The 17,108-nt window shown below is 46.1% G+C and overlaps 1 protein-coding gene across 4 annotated transcripts in view; it reads left to right on the top strand.

Moving 5' to 3' along the window:
• Positions 1 to 17,108, top strand: part of PDPR (pyruvate dehydrogenase phosphatase regulatory subunit) — a 36,840-nt gene that overhangs the window by 9,957 nt on the left and 9,775 nt on the right. For 3 of the 4 annotated variants that reach the window (XM_072731485.1, XM_072731487.1, XM_072731486.1), the window contains 13 exons: positions 3,220 to 3,301; positions 3,398 to 3,561; positions 4,264 to 4,385; positions 5,378 to 5,495; positions 6,227 to 6,376; positions 7,468 to 7,660; positions 9,038 to 9,162; positions 10,963 to 11,118; positions 11,302 to 11,435; positions 11,788 to 11,936; positions 12,391 to 12,503; positions 14,157 to 14,251; positions 15,806 to 15,895. In XM_072731485.1, coding sequence (XP_072587586.1) covers positions 3,220 to 3,301; positions 3,398 to 3,561; positions 4,264 to 4,385; positions 5,378 to 5,495; positions 6,227 to 6,376; positions 7,468 to 7,660; positions 9,038 to 9,162; positions 10,963 to 11,118; positions 11,302 to 11,435; positions 11,788 to 11,936; positions 12,391 to 12,503; positions 14,157 to 14,251; positions 15,806 to 15,895 — 1,691 coding nt within the window. The remainder of the gene's footprint in view (positions 1 to 3,219; positions 3,302 to 3,397; positions 3,562 to 4,263; positions 4,386 to 5,377; positions 5,496 to 6,226; positions 6,377 to 7,467; positions 7,661 to 9,037; positions 9,163 to 10,962; positions 11,119 to 11,301; positions 11,436 to 11,787; positions 11,937 to 12,390; positions 12,504 to 14,156; positions 14,252 to 15,805; positions 15,896 to 17,108) is intronic. The other variant, XM_072731488.1, reaches the window with a different exon arrangement.

Below are 17,108 nucleotides of genomic sequence, written 5' to 3'. Positions count from 1 at the left end.
ATGATTCGTACTCTGGTGAAGTGTAACGTTGTCCGTAGATCCTAGATTAAGACCCGATGTCTAGGGACTGGCATCGGGTAGGTGTGTTAGTGGGGAGAGGAGCTAGAGGTGGGGAGGGAAGAGGCCCTACGCCGTTGAGCACATAAGCGGAGCTCCCAGGCTGGCCCTGAGAGTGGGCGCCTCACTTGCCTCGCCCTGGTCCCCGCCCGGTGGATGGGCCTGACTTGGCCAGGCTTCCTTTTGAGAGGCAAGGCCTCTGGGTGCAGATAGTAAAAGTAGTTCCTGCTGCCTCACCACCTCTGGCTTTTGTTAGGGTTGCTGCCTGCTACACGCAGGACAGGTGGGAGGGAGTCCCTTTGGGTTGGATTTAATTTGATGGCAACAGCTACTCGCGTCGGGTATGAAGCAGAGTTTGAGTCAGAAGGGGGTCCACATAAGGGGCCCTGAGCTGGAACTGCTGACTTCGGGTGCCCTGGTTCGGTCCCTGGTGCTTTGCCAAGCCTTGCATTGTTTACCAAGCCCAGCCTGCGTGCTAGAGGGACAGGGGTCCTAGGCCTCTCTTCCAAAGGTAAGTTAGTCTCACTTCAGGTCTGGGTCACCGTCAGGAGCCCCGTATTGAGGCTGGTGTCTCTTTGATGCTGGTGGGCAGTGAGAGAGGTGGGGGCGATGGCGGGCTCTCGGGATCATCCTCCATCTGTCACCCCCATTGCAGTTCAGCAGTGGTGCGGTGAAAGGGGACGTGGGGTCCCCCGCTGGAGAATTGTGTTACCTGGCAGGATGCGCAGGTTGCGCTGCATGGATTGCTGCCAGCCAGTGGACTGCTTTTGAGACATTGTGAAGTCAAGTGACCTATGTACAGCCTGGATTTCCCGATACTACATGCTAATCCTCAGAGGATGGTGCATTGAAGTGACATGTGTGATTGGTACCTAAATATCCTGACACACAGTCCTTCATCCAGATCTGGTTGCCCACACGGATCTTGTCTCTCCAAAGTTACGTGTCGTTTTGTTGACGCTGTTTATTTAACTGTGTATCAAACGGTCTTTGTACTACCTTTTGTATTGGGGATTGTCTTTCTGCTATATGTGTTTATTTCTTGTTTCCTCAAATACAGAAACTTTCTTAGTAATTGTTAAATGAAATCGTGTTATGATGGCTTTCCAGATCAGCTCATAATTAAGTCTGTTTATAACTACAGAGAAAGGGTCCATATGTGTGATGGTTTATTTATGCAGGTCCCACTACCTGCAAATATAAACCTGATATTTATAGGTCCCCCCCCCCTTTTTTTTGTTATAATGATGCAGCACAGACCCTTGTCAGTATATGTTTGTTTTCTCTTGCTATTTCCAAAGGGTAGATGTAGACAGTTGATAATTTGAGCGAAAGGTGTCTGTGTTTTAAACTGATAGGTATTGCCAGATCATCCTCCAAAAGAGGTATCCCCTCTCACCAGTCATGTGTGTGAGTGCTTATTTCTTTATCGTCTTCTCAACATTGGGTATTGTTTTATTTTTTCATTCTATTTTTTATTTAGTAATCTCTACGCCCAACATGGGGCTCAAACTCACAACCCCAAGATCAAGAGTCTTGTACTCTATTGACTGAGCCAGCCAACTACCCCAACGGTATTGTTTTAATTTTTGGTAATCTGAGAGATGAAAAAAGTAATCAGATTCCAAATTGCATCTTTTTCAGTTAAACATTATATTGTAGTCTTTTTTTTTTTAATTAAATATTTTATCCACTTATTCATGAGAGACACAGAGAGAGAGAGAAAAGTAGAGACAGAGGCAGAGGGAGAAGCAGGCTCTGTGCAGGGAGCCTGGTGTGGGACTCAATCCCGGTACCATGGGATTACACCCTGAGCCAAAGGCAGGCACTCAACCACTGAACCACCTGGTGTCCCTGTATTGTAGTCTTATTGGCCATTCATATTTCTTCTGTGACTTGTCTTTTAATATCAGATGTCTGTCTTCTTACTGAACGTAAGAGTTCTGTTTTACAGCTTCAAACCTGTGATAAAGCAAATTTTATGTCAGAAAGGTCTAGACCAAACTTTTAGAGTCCTCTGTGGGAATACAGTAGGCTATTAATCTTGTGAACCAGTGATATGCTGTTAGGGCAGCTGGTTCTGTTTGGAAGAGTGCGATTTGACATCATGTGTGTACCATGATGTGTTAGCTTTGTGCATAGTGGCACTGTCCTCCCATGAAGAGTGTTTGGTAGTGACTGGGAGTGACTGCTGAAGCCTTTGTCTGCAGGTGAGGCTCAGAGTGTGATTAGCTTCCAAGTCAGTGACCATGATCACTGCACTGGTCTGGTCTATCTACAGTTTTTAAAAATCAGTCTCTAAAATGTCAGTTCTCCTACTGAGACATTCTTGTAATGTCAGGGAAGGGCATATTTCCCTGAAGATTTCCAACTAGATAAAAAAATATTTAGGTGATCCTCCTGTGCTGCCTTTTAAAAAGATACCCTGATTGATTCAGCTTTTTCATCATCAGAACTGAGAGTCTGTATGTTACGGAGATTGTCACTCACCCAAGCGTGATCATGGTTGTGTCAGGAATGTTGATTGCAACGAACAAGAATTGACTCTGACCAACTTGGGCAAAAAGGAGTTGGTTGGAAGGCTGTTGGAGCCAGTCAGTTTGGCAGGAGGCTGCCAGCTGGGGGAGGCAGTGTGGAGGCTGGGCCATGGGGACCCCACAGCAGGCAGCCCCTCAGCTGAAACAGGGCCCACTTGGCAGGACGCTGCTGCTTCAGAGAGGACTGGCCTCCACAGCCATTCTCTCACTTGCTCCAGACACAGTATCCCAGGAGGACCTGATTGGCTGAGCTTCAGCCACATTCCCACTGGCCCTGTCCCAGCCCCTGGGTGCTGATGTTGTGAGTGGCCTACATCACGGGTCACTCTCCCACCAAAACCAGGAGGAGAAAGCCTAAAAAGACTGAAGAAAGAGATGGGTTCTGAGCTACATTCTTTTCCAAAAGGCTTTGTAAAAACAGTACTTCTTATTTTTATTTTAAGAGTGATTATTTAAGATGTACATGAAAATCCCACTTGATCTTCCAAAATCTTAGCTGAGGATGTCTGGATGGTGGTAGTGCCAGGACTCCTCACTGGTCTAGCTCGTAGTCTAGTGGGCTCGCCCCCCTCCTGGCCCCTACAGGTGGCCTGATCTGCTTAGTCTGGGCTGGTTTTCCTTACAGGTTACATAAGGACAGGCTCGATCTTTCTGGCCCAAACTCAGGACCGGCTGATCTCCCTGAAGCGCATCAACTCGAGGCTGAAGTACGTATGAGGCTAGAAGCCTGTCCCGACGCTCCTGTCAGACTGACCTCTGCCAGAGGGCCATGCATGTCATTGTCCCCTTGTGTTCTGCGGCAGTGTCATAGGCATCCCTTCTGAGATCATCTCCCCCAAGAAAGTCGCCGAACTTCACCCTCTCCTCAACGTGCACGACCTGGTGGGGGCCATGCATGTTCCGGAGGATGCAGTGGTGTCCTCTGCTGATGTGGCTCTCGCCCTGGCAAGTGCTGCCTCCCAAAATGGTAAGGAGGTGTCTGGGTGAGGAAGGAAGAGTTTATATAGGAAGGTATCTTACCATCAGCATTGATACCAGCTCGCCTTCTGTGTTTTTTTTGTTTCTTTTTTTTTTTTTTTTTTTTTTTTGCCTTCTGGTTTTGAACACTGGCTCTCACAATATTTGTTTGAATGTACTGTTAATATTTTTCCTTAGGGCCACATTTTTCTTATTAAAGTTGTAAGAACTGCTTTTATACTAAGCAGTGTGCACTTCAGGCTCCTAGAAATCCCCCCTACACACACACACAGAATCTGAGAGGCTCCGAGGTCAAGAAGCCACAGTGAGGACTGGATCCACAGCTGACTATGTCCTGGGTTTGGAATGAATGAGGGGAGCACTAATCAGTGTCCAAGGTGTTCTGCACTTCAGATGAACTGATCCGAGGTGTGGGTGAATTAGGATTTAAAATGCTGTATTTGAATTTTTTCTCCTATGCCTTTTGTGACTCTGGGAGTTGAGCTGTGTATTACAGTCACCTGCTGTTCTGTCTTGGAAGAGGCACACTGATGTAGTCTCAGGATGTGGTTCCCAGGAGTTTTGTTTTTTAAAATAAAGCACTGATCTGGCATTTTCAGCATTTCTTGGGGGTTGAGAATCTGGTGCAGAGGCCTTAATTCTGCGCCATCAGAGGTTGGATGCACCTAACTCTTTCTTTACCTTGCAACAGGTGTTCAGATCTATGACCGGACAAGCGTTCTTCATGTAATGGTCAAGAAAGGTCAGGTTACTGGTGTGGAGACAGATAAAGGACAGATCGAGTGCCAGTATTTTGTCAACTGTGCTGGTCAGGTAGGTTACCAGCTGTACTGTGTCACTGACTTTCTCACTTAACTGTTACCTCTGGGATTTTAGGTCTAGAAACATAGGGTCAGTACTGTGTTGGGCTAAGCACACGTCAGGGACCACATGTTCCTTGTTTGGACTAGAAACCTCAGAATCCTTTACTCTAAATCAGAAGACCTCCAGCTAGTCCTCAGAGAGGAGCACCGGGGTGACCTCTTCCTTCCTCCACCCTGGGTTAATCGGTGCTCTCCTGGCCAGGAAGTCTGTGAAACAGTTGGGCATTGACAGAAATCCTTGGCGTTGGGTCTTCTATGATATTTCCTTTCATCCTGCAACCTGGCAAATAAAATGTGAGGCAATTTTTTTAAGCGTTTGTTTATTTATTCATGAGAGACAGAGAGAGAGGCAGAGACACAGGCAGAGGGAAAAGCAGTCTCCATGTAGGTAGCCCAATGAAGGACTCAATCCCAGGACCCCAGGATCCTGGCCCGGGCTGAAGGCAAACAAACGCTCAACCGCTGAGCCACCCAGGCATCCCATGAGGCTGTTTTTTTGTGTTGGGAGCATGGATTCAGTTTAGAATACTAAGCTGCTTCTACTTTTAAGGCAGATTGGTCCCTTGCTTTCCACTCTAGTCTTTAGGTGACCTAGGGGTACTTTTTACCTTGTGAATGAAGGCCGAGTGGGATGGTGTCTGGGGTTTGTAGTTGAGGCGAGGCTTTTTGTTAAAAGGGCCTCACTTGCCCCCCATGAGCTCCTTTTACTAGCTATTAAATCTCTCATTCTTTGGTCAAGAATAATTGTTACGGTGTAAGAAGTATAAAGTTGCTCCCCATCCGCATAACTGTATAGCAGGCTACAGCTTGTCTCCCTGCCCCTGACACTGGGGCCAGAGTGCACACAGGCCAATTGAAATCAAACTCTTTGCAAGCGGCTAAACTTGTTCATTTGTCTTTCTCTTCCTCTTCCCACCCACAAATCAATCTGTCCGTTTGTAGTGGGCATACGAGCTGGGTCTGTCCAACGAGGAGCCAGTTAGTATCCCGTTACATGCCTGCGAACACTTCTACCTTCTGACTCGCCCCTTGGAGACCCCTCTGCAGAGCAACACACCAAGTGAGGACTTCTGCTTTGTTTTTAATATTGTTTCCTTGCCACTGTCCTGTCCTCTGAAAAGGAAGACTTTCTGCCCAGGACAGACTGTGCTCGAAAGAGCCTTATCTTTTCTGGAGCATGTTATAAGGAGGCGGACCCAGTTCTACCTTTTCTCTAAGAGCTCTTTATGAAAGGATGGACAAAAACAGGCATTCCACTGAAGCAGTTTTTTGGTTGGTTTGTTTTATAAGCTAATTGCAATCCCAAACAGAGGTCCAAATTGAGAATATTTGGAATGCAACCTGGAGTTTTTGACGTGAATGACATATATTGTAGAGAGGTTATTAGGTAAGCTACAGAATCACATGGCCCCATGGCCCCAAGCGCCACAGGGCAGGGCTTGACATCACCTGAAAGGTCTCAACCCCTAAAATGGGCTTGAGGTCCCCCCTTTCTGCTAGGCTTTTACATGGCATTGTGGTAGTTCTGTAGTTTGGTTGTGAGGACCAATTAAGCTTCTAGGTTAACTGCTGAGGTTAGGGACGACCAGGGAAATAGTCTCCACTGTAAATCTGAGAGGGAAGATCCTTCCCGATGATCTCAGAAGATCTGTGTTTACTGAATGCTCTTTCGCTAATAAAGCCAGTAATGGTGTTTTTGTTCTGCTTTTTCTGTCCATTAGAAAGTTGGCCTACCTCTAAACCTTGTTTTTCTCTTCTGTCCCCCACTCCCTTGTTGTTTCCCTTCCTCAGCTGTTGTGGATGCTGATGGAAGAATTTATATCCGGAACTGGCAGGGTGGCATCTTGTCTGGGGGCTTTGAGAAGAACCCGAAGCCAATCTTCACTGAGGGCAAGAACCAGCTGGAGATTCAGAATCTGCAGGAAGACTGGGATCACTTTGGTGTGTGAACTAGAGGATGACTATAATGTCTTGTGTTTGTCTAAGATGCTATCTTTTGAAAGCATTTTCAAGAAGAGTTCCTTCTTTGATCTTTGTCACCACCCCACGGGGTGCTCCCAGGGGGCAGTCTACAGAGTTCACCTGGTCTAAGGGGAACTGGGTAGCAGATTCAGGGGACGAAGATCTTGGTCAAGGGACCTCTGGCTAATTACTTACCTAAAACCATTGCTGAAATTCTAGGCTAGAAGGAGACTTTTTTGTAGGATGGCATGTAAAATTGAAGAAGAAATTTTTAGAAAGCAGAATCTTTTTTGTTAATATGGTCTTCTATTCAGGTTTTTTTTTTTTATATTGAAGAAGAATTGAGCTATGATACTGTATTAGTTTCACGTGTACATCATAGTGATCTGGTATTTATATCCAACTTGATTTTGTAATAATTTTATTTTTGTTTCCTAAATAGTTAATACAGTCCTATAATCCAGGTTCAAAAGATAAAAGGGTCTATAATGAAGAGTTTTCCCTCCTATCCTTAATGGACTTCTTTTAAAAAATAAACTTTTTATTGTGGGAGATTTCATACTTTTAAAAGTGGAGAGAATAGTATATGGATTCTCCTGCCAGCTCCAGTCTGGTTTCATCCGTTGCCACTGTCCTAGTGGAATAATTCCCAGATGGTGGGCTCACTGGCACACAGGCCAAGGACCTGTCTTTTGCAACTGGTCCAGTTTAGGAAATCCTTGCTTTGATTGCATGTCCCCTTGGGTGCTATGGAAGAGATTGTCCCCAAGTACTGCTCCCCTGGAGATCTTGCCTAGACGCTCATGTATTGTGTGCCCTCCTACAGCTTCTGGTCATTCTGAAGAGTGTCTTTTTTTCTCAGTCTGTATGCCATGCACTTTGTGGGGTTGCCCCTTAATTCCACCATGGTTTCTGCTTTCTGGTCAGGGCCCATTTGGCTCTTCTGAGAAAGCCTCTTTCCGGAAATTTTCTCTGCAAGGAGAGGGAGGGAGTAGGGAAGCCCGTGGATTGGGAAGTTTCTGAATTCCCTAAAGCTGAGGACCGTGTTTGGGTTTGTGTTTCGGGTTCAGAGCCCCTGCTGAGTTCCCTCCTGCGGCGCATGCCTGAACTGGACACTCTGGAGATCATGAAGTTGGTGAACTGCCCTGAGACCTTCACCCCAGACATGAGGTGCATCCTGGGCGAGTCTCCTTTGGTGCAGGGCTACTTTGTCCTGGCAGGAATGAACTCTGCTGGCATCTCCTTTGGTGGAGGGGCTGGGAGGTAAGTGTTCCTGCTGACACCCTGCTGGTGGGGCTGCTTCCTTCCTAGAGTTACTTATTCCTGATGTGTGTAATGTCCAGGTGTAACCTGGTATGTTAATGAGGAAGAGGTACACCTAGTTTGAGAGTTGTCCATTTCAAAGTAATGACTGTGGATGTTCCAGAAGTGTCATCGTGCAAAGTATTTTGGGAACTCCTCTTCTGGAATTGTTCTTGGAGCCTGTGGGCTGTACTTTTCAGTTCTTGCAGCGGTTACAAATCCTGGGACAAATGGGTGGCTCAGCAGTTTAGTGCCTGTCTCTGTCTCTCTGTGTCTCGCATGAATAAATAAATAAAAATCTTTTTAAAAAAATGTTGATCCTTTGAAGGCATTTGAATTTGGAAACCGTTAAGTACTGTGAGTAAGACAGATGATCATGCTGAGTAAGGTGGGTCTTTTTTTTTTTAAGATTTTATTTATTTATTCATGAGAGACCCAGAGCGAGAGAGCGAGAGAGAGAGAGGCAGAGACATAGGCAGAGGGAGAAGCAGGCTTCATGCAGGGAGCCCGACGTGGGACTTGATCCCGGGTCCCCAGGATCAGGCCCTGGGCTGAAGGCGGCGCTAAACCGCTGAGCCACCTGGGTTGCCTAAGGTGGGTCTTTTTAAAAAAATTATGTACCAGTTAAAATAAGCCAGTCAGAAAGGACAAATATTGTGTGGCTGCACTTTTGTGAGTTACTTCAGAGTGTAGGGGCGATGGCCAGGGTTGGGGTCAGGGGAGGGAGTTTCAGTTTGGGAAGATGATGAATGAAATCTAGTGGTGGATGGTGGGGACTGTCACACAGCCGTTCAGAGTACCTAATGCCTCTGAACCTTACACATGAAAATGATGAAGATGGTAAATTTTATGTTCTGTTTTATGTTCTGTCATGTTCTGTGTATTTTATTGCAATTAAATTTTTAAATTCTTTATTAATGAGGCCATTTTTTTCTTTAGTGGCTTGTAGAATGGTTCTGAAAACAGTTATGGAAGAGGAGTTACCAAAAGTGTTTGGAACAGAAATGTGGTCAGATAGTTGTATAAACCTGAGGGTTTTCCAGAAAAAAACCATTGGATGTATAAATTAGAGTACATTTGTAATTTTATTTTAGTCTTTTTTTAATAGATGTGGCTTATTTTTAGAACACTTCTAGGGAATCTTATTAGAACTAAAATCATCGTAGTGATTTTGAGAGTAGTAGATGGATCCGTATTTGTTTAGAAAAGTTAAGGAAATTGCCCCAAATTTTCAACCAATCTGTGACCAGACAGGATGTTTCTTTTGGTTCTTGATTCCGTGTACAGTTGGGAGAGCGTCCCATCTGAGGCCCAGCAACTTCCCCCACATCTAAACAGGTACCTCGCCGAATGGATGGTGCACGGTTATCCCTCAGAAAACATCTGGGAACTGGACCTGAAGCGTTTTGGAGCACTCCAGAGCAGCCGCACCTTTTTGCGCCACCGGGTCATGGAAGTCATGCGTGAGTGGAGCTCTGGCCCAGCTGCACCTCGCTGAAGGGATCTTCCCTCGAGCCTGTGTGATCATTCTGAGTGGGGGCAGGTTTTTCCTTCAGTTGTGTAATAATTGCTGTGAGTCAGGCTTCTGATGTTTGGTTGGGGGACGAGGCCCCATGTGACATTTGTGGGACAGTCTCTTTAGTATATTGTTTTCTACTTAACCTCGGGGAACAGGAACGCAGACTAGGACTTTCAGGTGCTGGTTGCTGTCCAGTCCCCGCAGCAGCTTCTTGTAGATTCCTAGTGTTTGCCATCTGCTTTCCACTTTGCCTAGAATGCCAGGCAATGCTCTTGCTGCTTTTGTCTGTGATCATGGTGTGCTTTCCATGGCAGAGAATTTGCCAGGTTATTCTCAAAGCTTCAGGCTTCTCTGAGTGATCTTTGCCATTAACTGTAACATGCTAGCAAGGTAGGAAACCACTTCTTGGGTAAATACAGAATGTACATTTCTGTTCTCCTTGTTCTCACTTCCCTCCAACTTTGAAAGGCTCTTTATTTTCACTTGTTACCTTGTCTCTGATTTATTTTCTAGCAAGCTCTTAGAGCCAGCTTTTGTATCAGGAATTGAACCAAATCAGACTGTTGTGTCATTGTCCTATACTGAGGAACTGTTCTGAGACTGCCAAAATGTACCTTAATATTTGGGGCATATTTCTGCTCACAGCTAAATTTCTACACTGGTTGCGACCACCATTCTTGGTTAACAGTGAATTGTTGGTTTAGTAGCCGGGGTTCCATTGATGACGAGGCTTTAGATAACTGTTAGCACCTGCATGCTCCTCTAGCCTGTGGCAGAGAACTGTCTGTGGGAGTCACGGGGTCTGGCAGCAGTGTGGGTGGCCACTAAGGTTTTTCAATTTTAATAAATATTTTAGTTAAAATGTTGACCTGCCAGAAGTCCTGACTTCCCCAGGCATAGTTCGTTTAGAATCTGTGCAAATCATAATGGACCTTAAGTTTGTCCTTGAGAACATGATGGCTGTCTCTGGTTCTCACATGATAGAAACTGGGGAAAGTGTAAATTGGACCTTCAGAGTGAGAGGAGATTGAAAAATCGTCACAAGGTAGAGCAGCCAGTGTGGCTCCTTCTCTTGGACCTCTCAGCCTCCCCTCCCTGTTGTCCCTCTTATGTGGAATGCTGTAAGGTCAGGTCTTCCCTGTGCAAGGGACTAGAGATCACACTCTTTCTGGCTATTTTTACAAACTGCTGTTGCTGATTAGGCACAGGAGAAATGAATTCTGACCCTGGCTTTGTTATGTGATGTCACTGGGACAGGACTATGTAACCTGTCCGATTTCAGAGCCACAAAATCAAGGCTGTGGGCCCCTTCACTTCAGAAATGGGTTAGGTGTTAGGAAATGTCTGTACCAGTTGTGAGGTCTCAGTGACAAAGGCACTATGTAAAGAAGCATGTGCCACGTTTGCACACTGCAGCCCTGGCATGCTTGTGCTGCAGCCGCCTTCTGCCGAGAAGTCTGACCTCCTGCTTGTGGTTTCTGCCTATGGATTTGAAATGGTAGTTGTGAGCAGAGACCTGGAGCTGTGTGGCTCACAGCTGCGTACCCACGGAGGGATGACAGCGGCTCTTGCAGCATTATTCTTTCTTTTGGAGCCGGCCTGTTACACCGGGTACTGTTTGCACATTAGGTCCATTAGCCTGGAGAGTGTGCTTTTGTGACTAGGAGCAGCTCCTGGTTCTGGTGGATGTTGTGTTCCCGGCCCGGCGGTTTGGGCTTGCAGAGACTGTTCTATTCTGTTCCAGCTCTGCTGTATGACCTGAAGGTTCCCCGTTGGGACTTCCAGACCGGGAGGCAGTTGCGCACCTCTCCTCTCTATGACCGGCTGGATGCACAAGGAGCCAGGTGGATGGAGAAACATGGATTTGAGAGACCAAAGTACTTTGTGCCACCGGACAAGGGTAAGAGGGCCCGTTCTCATTTTTGTTCTTTTTTGCTCTAAGAACCAATAAAACCCATTTAAAATGTATTACAGCTAGAATGTGTTCCTAGAAGAATAAAGAAGAAAAATCTTCAAACTATACCAACGTGTATATAGAGAGTCCCCGATAGAAATCTCTTTTCTCATTTCATTGTGTCCGCAGACCTCCTAGCACTGGAGCAGAGCAAGACTTTCTATAAGCCAGACTGGTTCGACATCGTGGAATCTGAAGTCAAGTGCTGTAAGGAGGCCGTGTGTGTCATCGACATGTCTTCTTTCACAAAGTTTGAAATAACAGTAAGTGCTTGGGAACAAAAGAATAGAGGAGGACCCTGTGCATATACATGAATGCACCTTCTTTGCTGTCACTTTAAAACTGCTTCTATAAGAACTCTGGTATATTTTCATTTTTTATCTGTATTATACCAGTTTTCTGAATTTTTAGCTCTTTTAGTCTGCTTGCAGAGGCCCACTTTTCCTTCGACTCCAGAGCTAGCTTTCTCTGGGGCTTCTAAGTGGAGTAAATCCATAGACCTTGCTCACAGGGACCAGAGGAGTTTCCTCAGCAAGTCACTCTGCATGGTGGACTGTGTCACCTGGCCACATGTGCTTGTGCTCATGCGCTCTGCTTTGCTCCCTCACCCTGCAGTCCACCGGGGACCAGGCACTGGAAGTTCTACAGTACCTCTTCTCTAATGACCTGGATGTGCCCGTGGGCCACATCGTGCACACCGGCATGCTCAACGAGGGCGGGGGCTACGAGAATGACTGCAGTATAGCGCGCCTGAGCAAGCGCAGGTGAGGCCCCCCTGCCCCCCCACCCGCCCTCTGAGGATGAGATGCAGTAGAGCAGAGCCCCCAGCTCACTCACCTGGGAGGGAGTATATACTGAGGAAAAAGAGGTTTCAGCAGCTCCTGCCTCGTCTGTTGGCAGTGCAGTACAAACACAAATCACAAGGGAAGGAGAGAACACCCCAGATTCTGTAGAACTCGATGTGGACAGATCAGTCACCTTCGAGGGCAGATGTGTTCACTTATGGTAGTAGCTATCTTGGCACTAACAGGAAGCCAGAGTCTTCTGTTTGGTCCTTGGGTGGTAGATCCAGGAATTAGGTGCTACTTGCCCTCTCTGAAAGCTCAGACCATTTGCCAGTCTTGTGCTCATTGGTCGCTTTGAAATGAATTAACTTGCCTGCTTCCTGACCCCTTGTCTGCTGCCTGGCTCTCTCATTACTCTCTGCCTCCCTTTCAGCTTCTTCATGATTTCCCCAACCGACCAGCAGGTCCACTGTTGGGCCTGGCTTAAGAAACACATGCCGGAAGATAGCAACCTGCTCCTGGAGGACGTCACCTGGAAATACACTGGTGAGCTGGGCCCAGGCCATCAGCTGCGTGGGAAACCACCAGTCCGTCCACATATCTTCTTCGTTTGTCTTCTATTTGATGTTCAGAAGTGGGGGTCAGAGTGAGAGGCATATAAGAGCCTCTCTGGTTGTATGTCGATCTCTAATACCCACATTCTGTCAGTGAGGTGTGGAGTGAGTTGTGCTTCACTTTCGGTTTGTTTTGTGCACTGCTCTATCCCCTATAGCCAATGTGGAGGAGCGCAGGTATTGGTCAGATATTGAATGGGTCAGTCATTTGAATGGTATTTTTTCTTTTTATATTTACTTACCTATTTGATGGGGTGCTTGGGTGGCATAGTCCGTTGGGCTCCCACTGTTGATTTTGTCTCACGTCATGATCTCAGGGATCATGAGATCAAGCCCTCTGTCAGGCTCTGTGCTCAGCCTGGAGTCTGCTTGAGATTCTCTCTCTTCCTCCCCCTATCTTCCCTCTTATGTGCATGTGCTCTCTCTAAAATAAATGAGTCTTTTTTTTTTTTTTAAACATTTTTTTTAAAGGTAGTTTTTTTTTTTCTTTTTCTTTTTATTTATTTATTTATTTATGATAGAGAGAGAGAGAGAGAGGCAGAGACACAGGCAGAGGGAGAAGCAGGCTCCATGCACCAGGAGCCCGACGTGGGACTTGATCCCGGGTCTCCAGGATCGCGCCCTGGGCCAAAGGCAGGCGCCAAACCGCTGTGCCACCCAGGGATCCCCTAAATGAGTCTTTTTTAAAAAAAGATTTGTCAGCAGACTCCATGCTGAGTGCGAAGCCCAACTCAGGGCTTGATCTCACAACCCTGAGATCATGACCTGAGAAGAAATCAATAGTCGGATGCCCAAATGACTGTGCCACCCAGAAGCCCCCAAAAGCATTTTTAAATTTATTACTTAAGTATTATTTTCTTCAGAATTTCTCCTTATTTTTTTAAGTGAGTGAATAAGTTTTAAGGATGACTTAATTTCCTGATGATCTCCTCCTCCGCAGTCCTGTTGGGACTTCTATTTCCCCTTCTATCTCCCCATTCCAGGTTTAAGACCTGCCCACCCCCCACTTAACAAATTCCTGCCCCTTGTCCCAGCAGGCCCTCACCGCCAGTTCATCATAGCAGCAACTCCATTTAACTTCTTGCTACCTGATTGGGAAACTATAGAACCACAGTTGTTTTCCAGCCTGTGAGGTTGCTGTGTAATTACCACAACCTGCTGTCATGTGATGAGATCCAAGGTGGTTGGGCAGCTCTCCTCAGGGCTCTCCTCCACGTGCAGATTTGGGATTGGGCTGTGCCTGTCACATAGCAATGCTGGGGAGGAGACACAGTGCGAACTGAAAGTGGGCTCCTAGCCTGTTGGCCGGAACAGATCACAACCCGATCTAACTGCATTTGAGGCTATGGGATATTGTCTCCCTGTGTACCCGGGAAGAGGAAGCACGCTCTCTCTTGCCAGCATTCGGCAGCTGCATTTAGAGGTGTGGTCCTCAAAATTGGGGTGCTCTGTGTCCACCCTTGGATCACCTAACCAAAAGGTTGGTTTTACGGTTTCAACACCCAGGCCGGGGGGTGCCCAAAACAGACTTTTCTCTTTGGCTCAGCTGTTACCTGGATGAGCATCTCTTGTTCTTTTCGTTTAGCCCTCAATCTGATTGGTCCTCGGGCTGTGGATGTGTTGTCTGAGCTGTCCTATGCTCCTATGACTCCAGACCACTTCCCAAGTCTGTTTTGCAAGGTAAGTGCTAATAAAGTTTTAGCTTTTTTTTTTTTTTTTTAAGATTTTATTCATGAGAGACAGAGAGGCAGATACACAGGCAGAGGGAGAAGCAGGCTCCTCTCAGGGAGCCCGATGTGGGACTCAATCCATAGACCCCGGGATCACGCCCTGAGCTGAAGGCAGACACTCCAGGTGTCCCAAAGTTTTAGTTTTAAATGGGCAGGGAATATTTCTTTTATGGGGATGGCAATTACATGTTCTTATTGTAGCATTAATGCCCACAAAGGGTATTCTGGCTTTTATTAAGTAAACAAATGACTGAGTAAATTCTTTTTTTTTTTAAATTTTTACCCTTCCAGTTCTCCTTATTCAGTAAGCATTAGGATATCTTTGAAATGGATTTAACTTCTCAGAATATCAGTCCTATATATTTAGTGTTTTGTGTTTGTGTAGCAGTGGATTAAATATTGTAAGTTTTAAAGGATTATGATGCTGATGCCAAAAAATGGTAGTTAGGTCAGGTCCCTCTCCTGGCAGCACTTCCCCCTTTCCCTTCAGAGAGTAACTTCTGTGTATGTGGCATCTCCATGTGAGAAGCAGTTTAGGCCAATCTCTAAACGGTTTATGTTTCTTAAATTTGGCAACAGTAGCAATTTGTAATTATGTAAAGAAACCTGAACTAAATACTGATGAGAGTCCCAAACAGACTAGTGGGTTTGGTAACCTGTAACAAACAGCTGCCAGTTACTGATGGATGCTCTCTGAAGTTCAAACCCAAGCTGGATCCACCTACTGGCAGTATAGTTTTCCTTTTTCTCCATGGTGGAGTGAGAGCAACAGAAAACTCTTGCATTAGCCATCAGCCGGAGAGGGTCCCTGTACCATTTGCTTCCTGAGCGAGTGATCTGCATGCATGAGCCTACAGAGGAGCATGTCATGTTGGGCTCCTCATGGGAATAGTTTGCTTTAGTGGCATCTGGGACCTACCACTTTCCATTATAGGAACAGTGATTGTGTCAGAGGCCCATGAGGTAACTGAGCTGCTATGAACACGTTTTGAGTGTGAGAAGCCTGGTCTCTGACCCCAGAGTAGCAGGTGCATCATGTTCTGTGGTCATCAGGCATCCTGTTTTGTAGGGCAGGTGCCCAGGACTTGACCACCAGAGCACAACCAACCCCCCACTGCCCGCCCCCACCCCCCCTCCCCCCGGACCCCAGGAAGACATTTACCTTGATGCTCCTGATGCTGATGAAAACAAATCTTTAGTAGGACTTTGCAAAAAGAAAGATTTCATGCCTATAAAGACTGGTTCAACTTCCCACCAGCAGCTTGGCTAGCGTTCTGGAGAAGAGAGACTGTAGAGACTGTACTCCTTTCCTGGTGACCCCAGTACTTGGAAACAGACCACTTTGAGGATGAATTTCTTTCATTCATGTGTATCCCCTTTAGGGTCAGACAGAGGGTGCAGAGCTCAGGAGGGGTTCACCTCAGGTGTTCATCACTTTAGCAGATATGGAGCCCTCACTTCTCTGAAGAGCCTCTGTGCTGCCCTTCTCCCTTTGCTTCCACAGGAGATGAGCGTGGGCTACGCGAATGGGATCCGGGTGATGAGCATGACTCACACAGGAGAGCCGGGATTCATGCTTTATATCCCCATTGAGGTGAGCCTCACAGAGGAAGGTGGCTTGCTGGGCACTGGCGGGGCTAGAGAGCCCTGTCTAACTGGGACAGCCCTGTCTAACTAGCCTTGGGAACTGAGAAAGGCTGCAATAGAGGGACTTGAACATTCTGAACTAAGTTACATACTGTTTTTGAAGAAGAAATACATTTACATGGTTTAAACATAAAAACTTGTAGGAAGGATTTAGTGCCATCCGACCAGTTCCTACCACCCACGACTAATGAAGCAAGTATTGGTTTTTGTAGGTCATGTCAGCAGTTTCTGTGCATATGCAAGCAAATTCAGAGACATTCACAAGCCCCTTTTCAGAAACAGATGAAAGCATCCTGCTGTTGTTCATCTTGATCTCTTAACAATTTCTCGTAGAGATTCTTCCCGGTCAGTACCTAAAGAGAAGAGCTTCCTCTTTCTGTTTTAACAGTGGTTAGTATTCCATCAAATCATCGAATCATAATGTATTTTATTAGTCTGGTACCAATAGACATTAATGGTTGTAGCCCTCTGCTGTCCTTTGCTGTTTGAGGTTCTGCGTACGAGTGTCTCCGCTTGGCGTGTGTGTGCACGCACCAAGACAGCTTTTTCACGCTTTGGCTGATAGGTACAGAACCATCATTGAGCTTTTAATTGTCTTCATGTGTGAAGCAACTTTTCAGAATCCATTTCCAAGTAAAAGCTTATCTGTAGGACCCACGTACTCCTGCCTGCCCATCCTCCATGCTGTTCTTTGGACCTCACCCTATCTCGAGCTTTGCACTTGCTGTTCCCCTTCCTTGGCATGTCCTTCTCCCACATAGAAGTCCTCACAGCCACACCTGCTTCAGATCTTGTTCACATGGCATCTTCTGGATGAGGCCTTAATGGGCGCAGCTACCCCTCTACCCCCTGGTTCTCCCTCTCTGCTTTCCCTGTTTTGTTTTGCTCCATAGTGCTTACCATTGTCTGATAAAATGTATTTTATTTTCTTTTTTTTTTTTAAATGCATTTTCTTTATTTAGTTCATCAGATTACCCTTGTTTTAAAGGTAAGTTCTCTCAAGGCAGGGTTGTCTGTTTTAACTTTTATATGCCCAGCACCTAGAGAAGTTATTTGGCACTTAGTAAATGCTTAATAAATGTTCTGGTCATACCCTTTGTACATTTTTCTATTGAATGATTGTCTTTTTACCAGTTTCTAGGCACTAAATCAATCCTTGC

The sequence above is a fragment of the Vulpes vulpes genome, chromosome 12 (genome assembly GCF_048418805.1).
Source record: "Vulpes vulpes isolate BD-2025 chromosome 12, VulVul3, whole genome shotgun sequence".
NCBI classification, from domain to species: domain Eukaryota; kingdom Metazoa; phylum Chordata; class Mammalia; order Carnivora; family Canidae; genus Vulpes; species Vulpes vulpes.
Note: the sequence above shows the minus strand (reverse complement) of the source record. Positions and strands in the feature narration are given on the sequence as shown.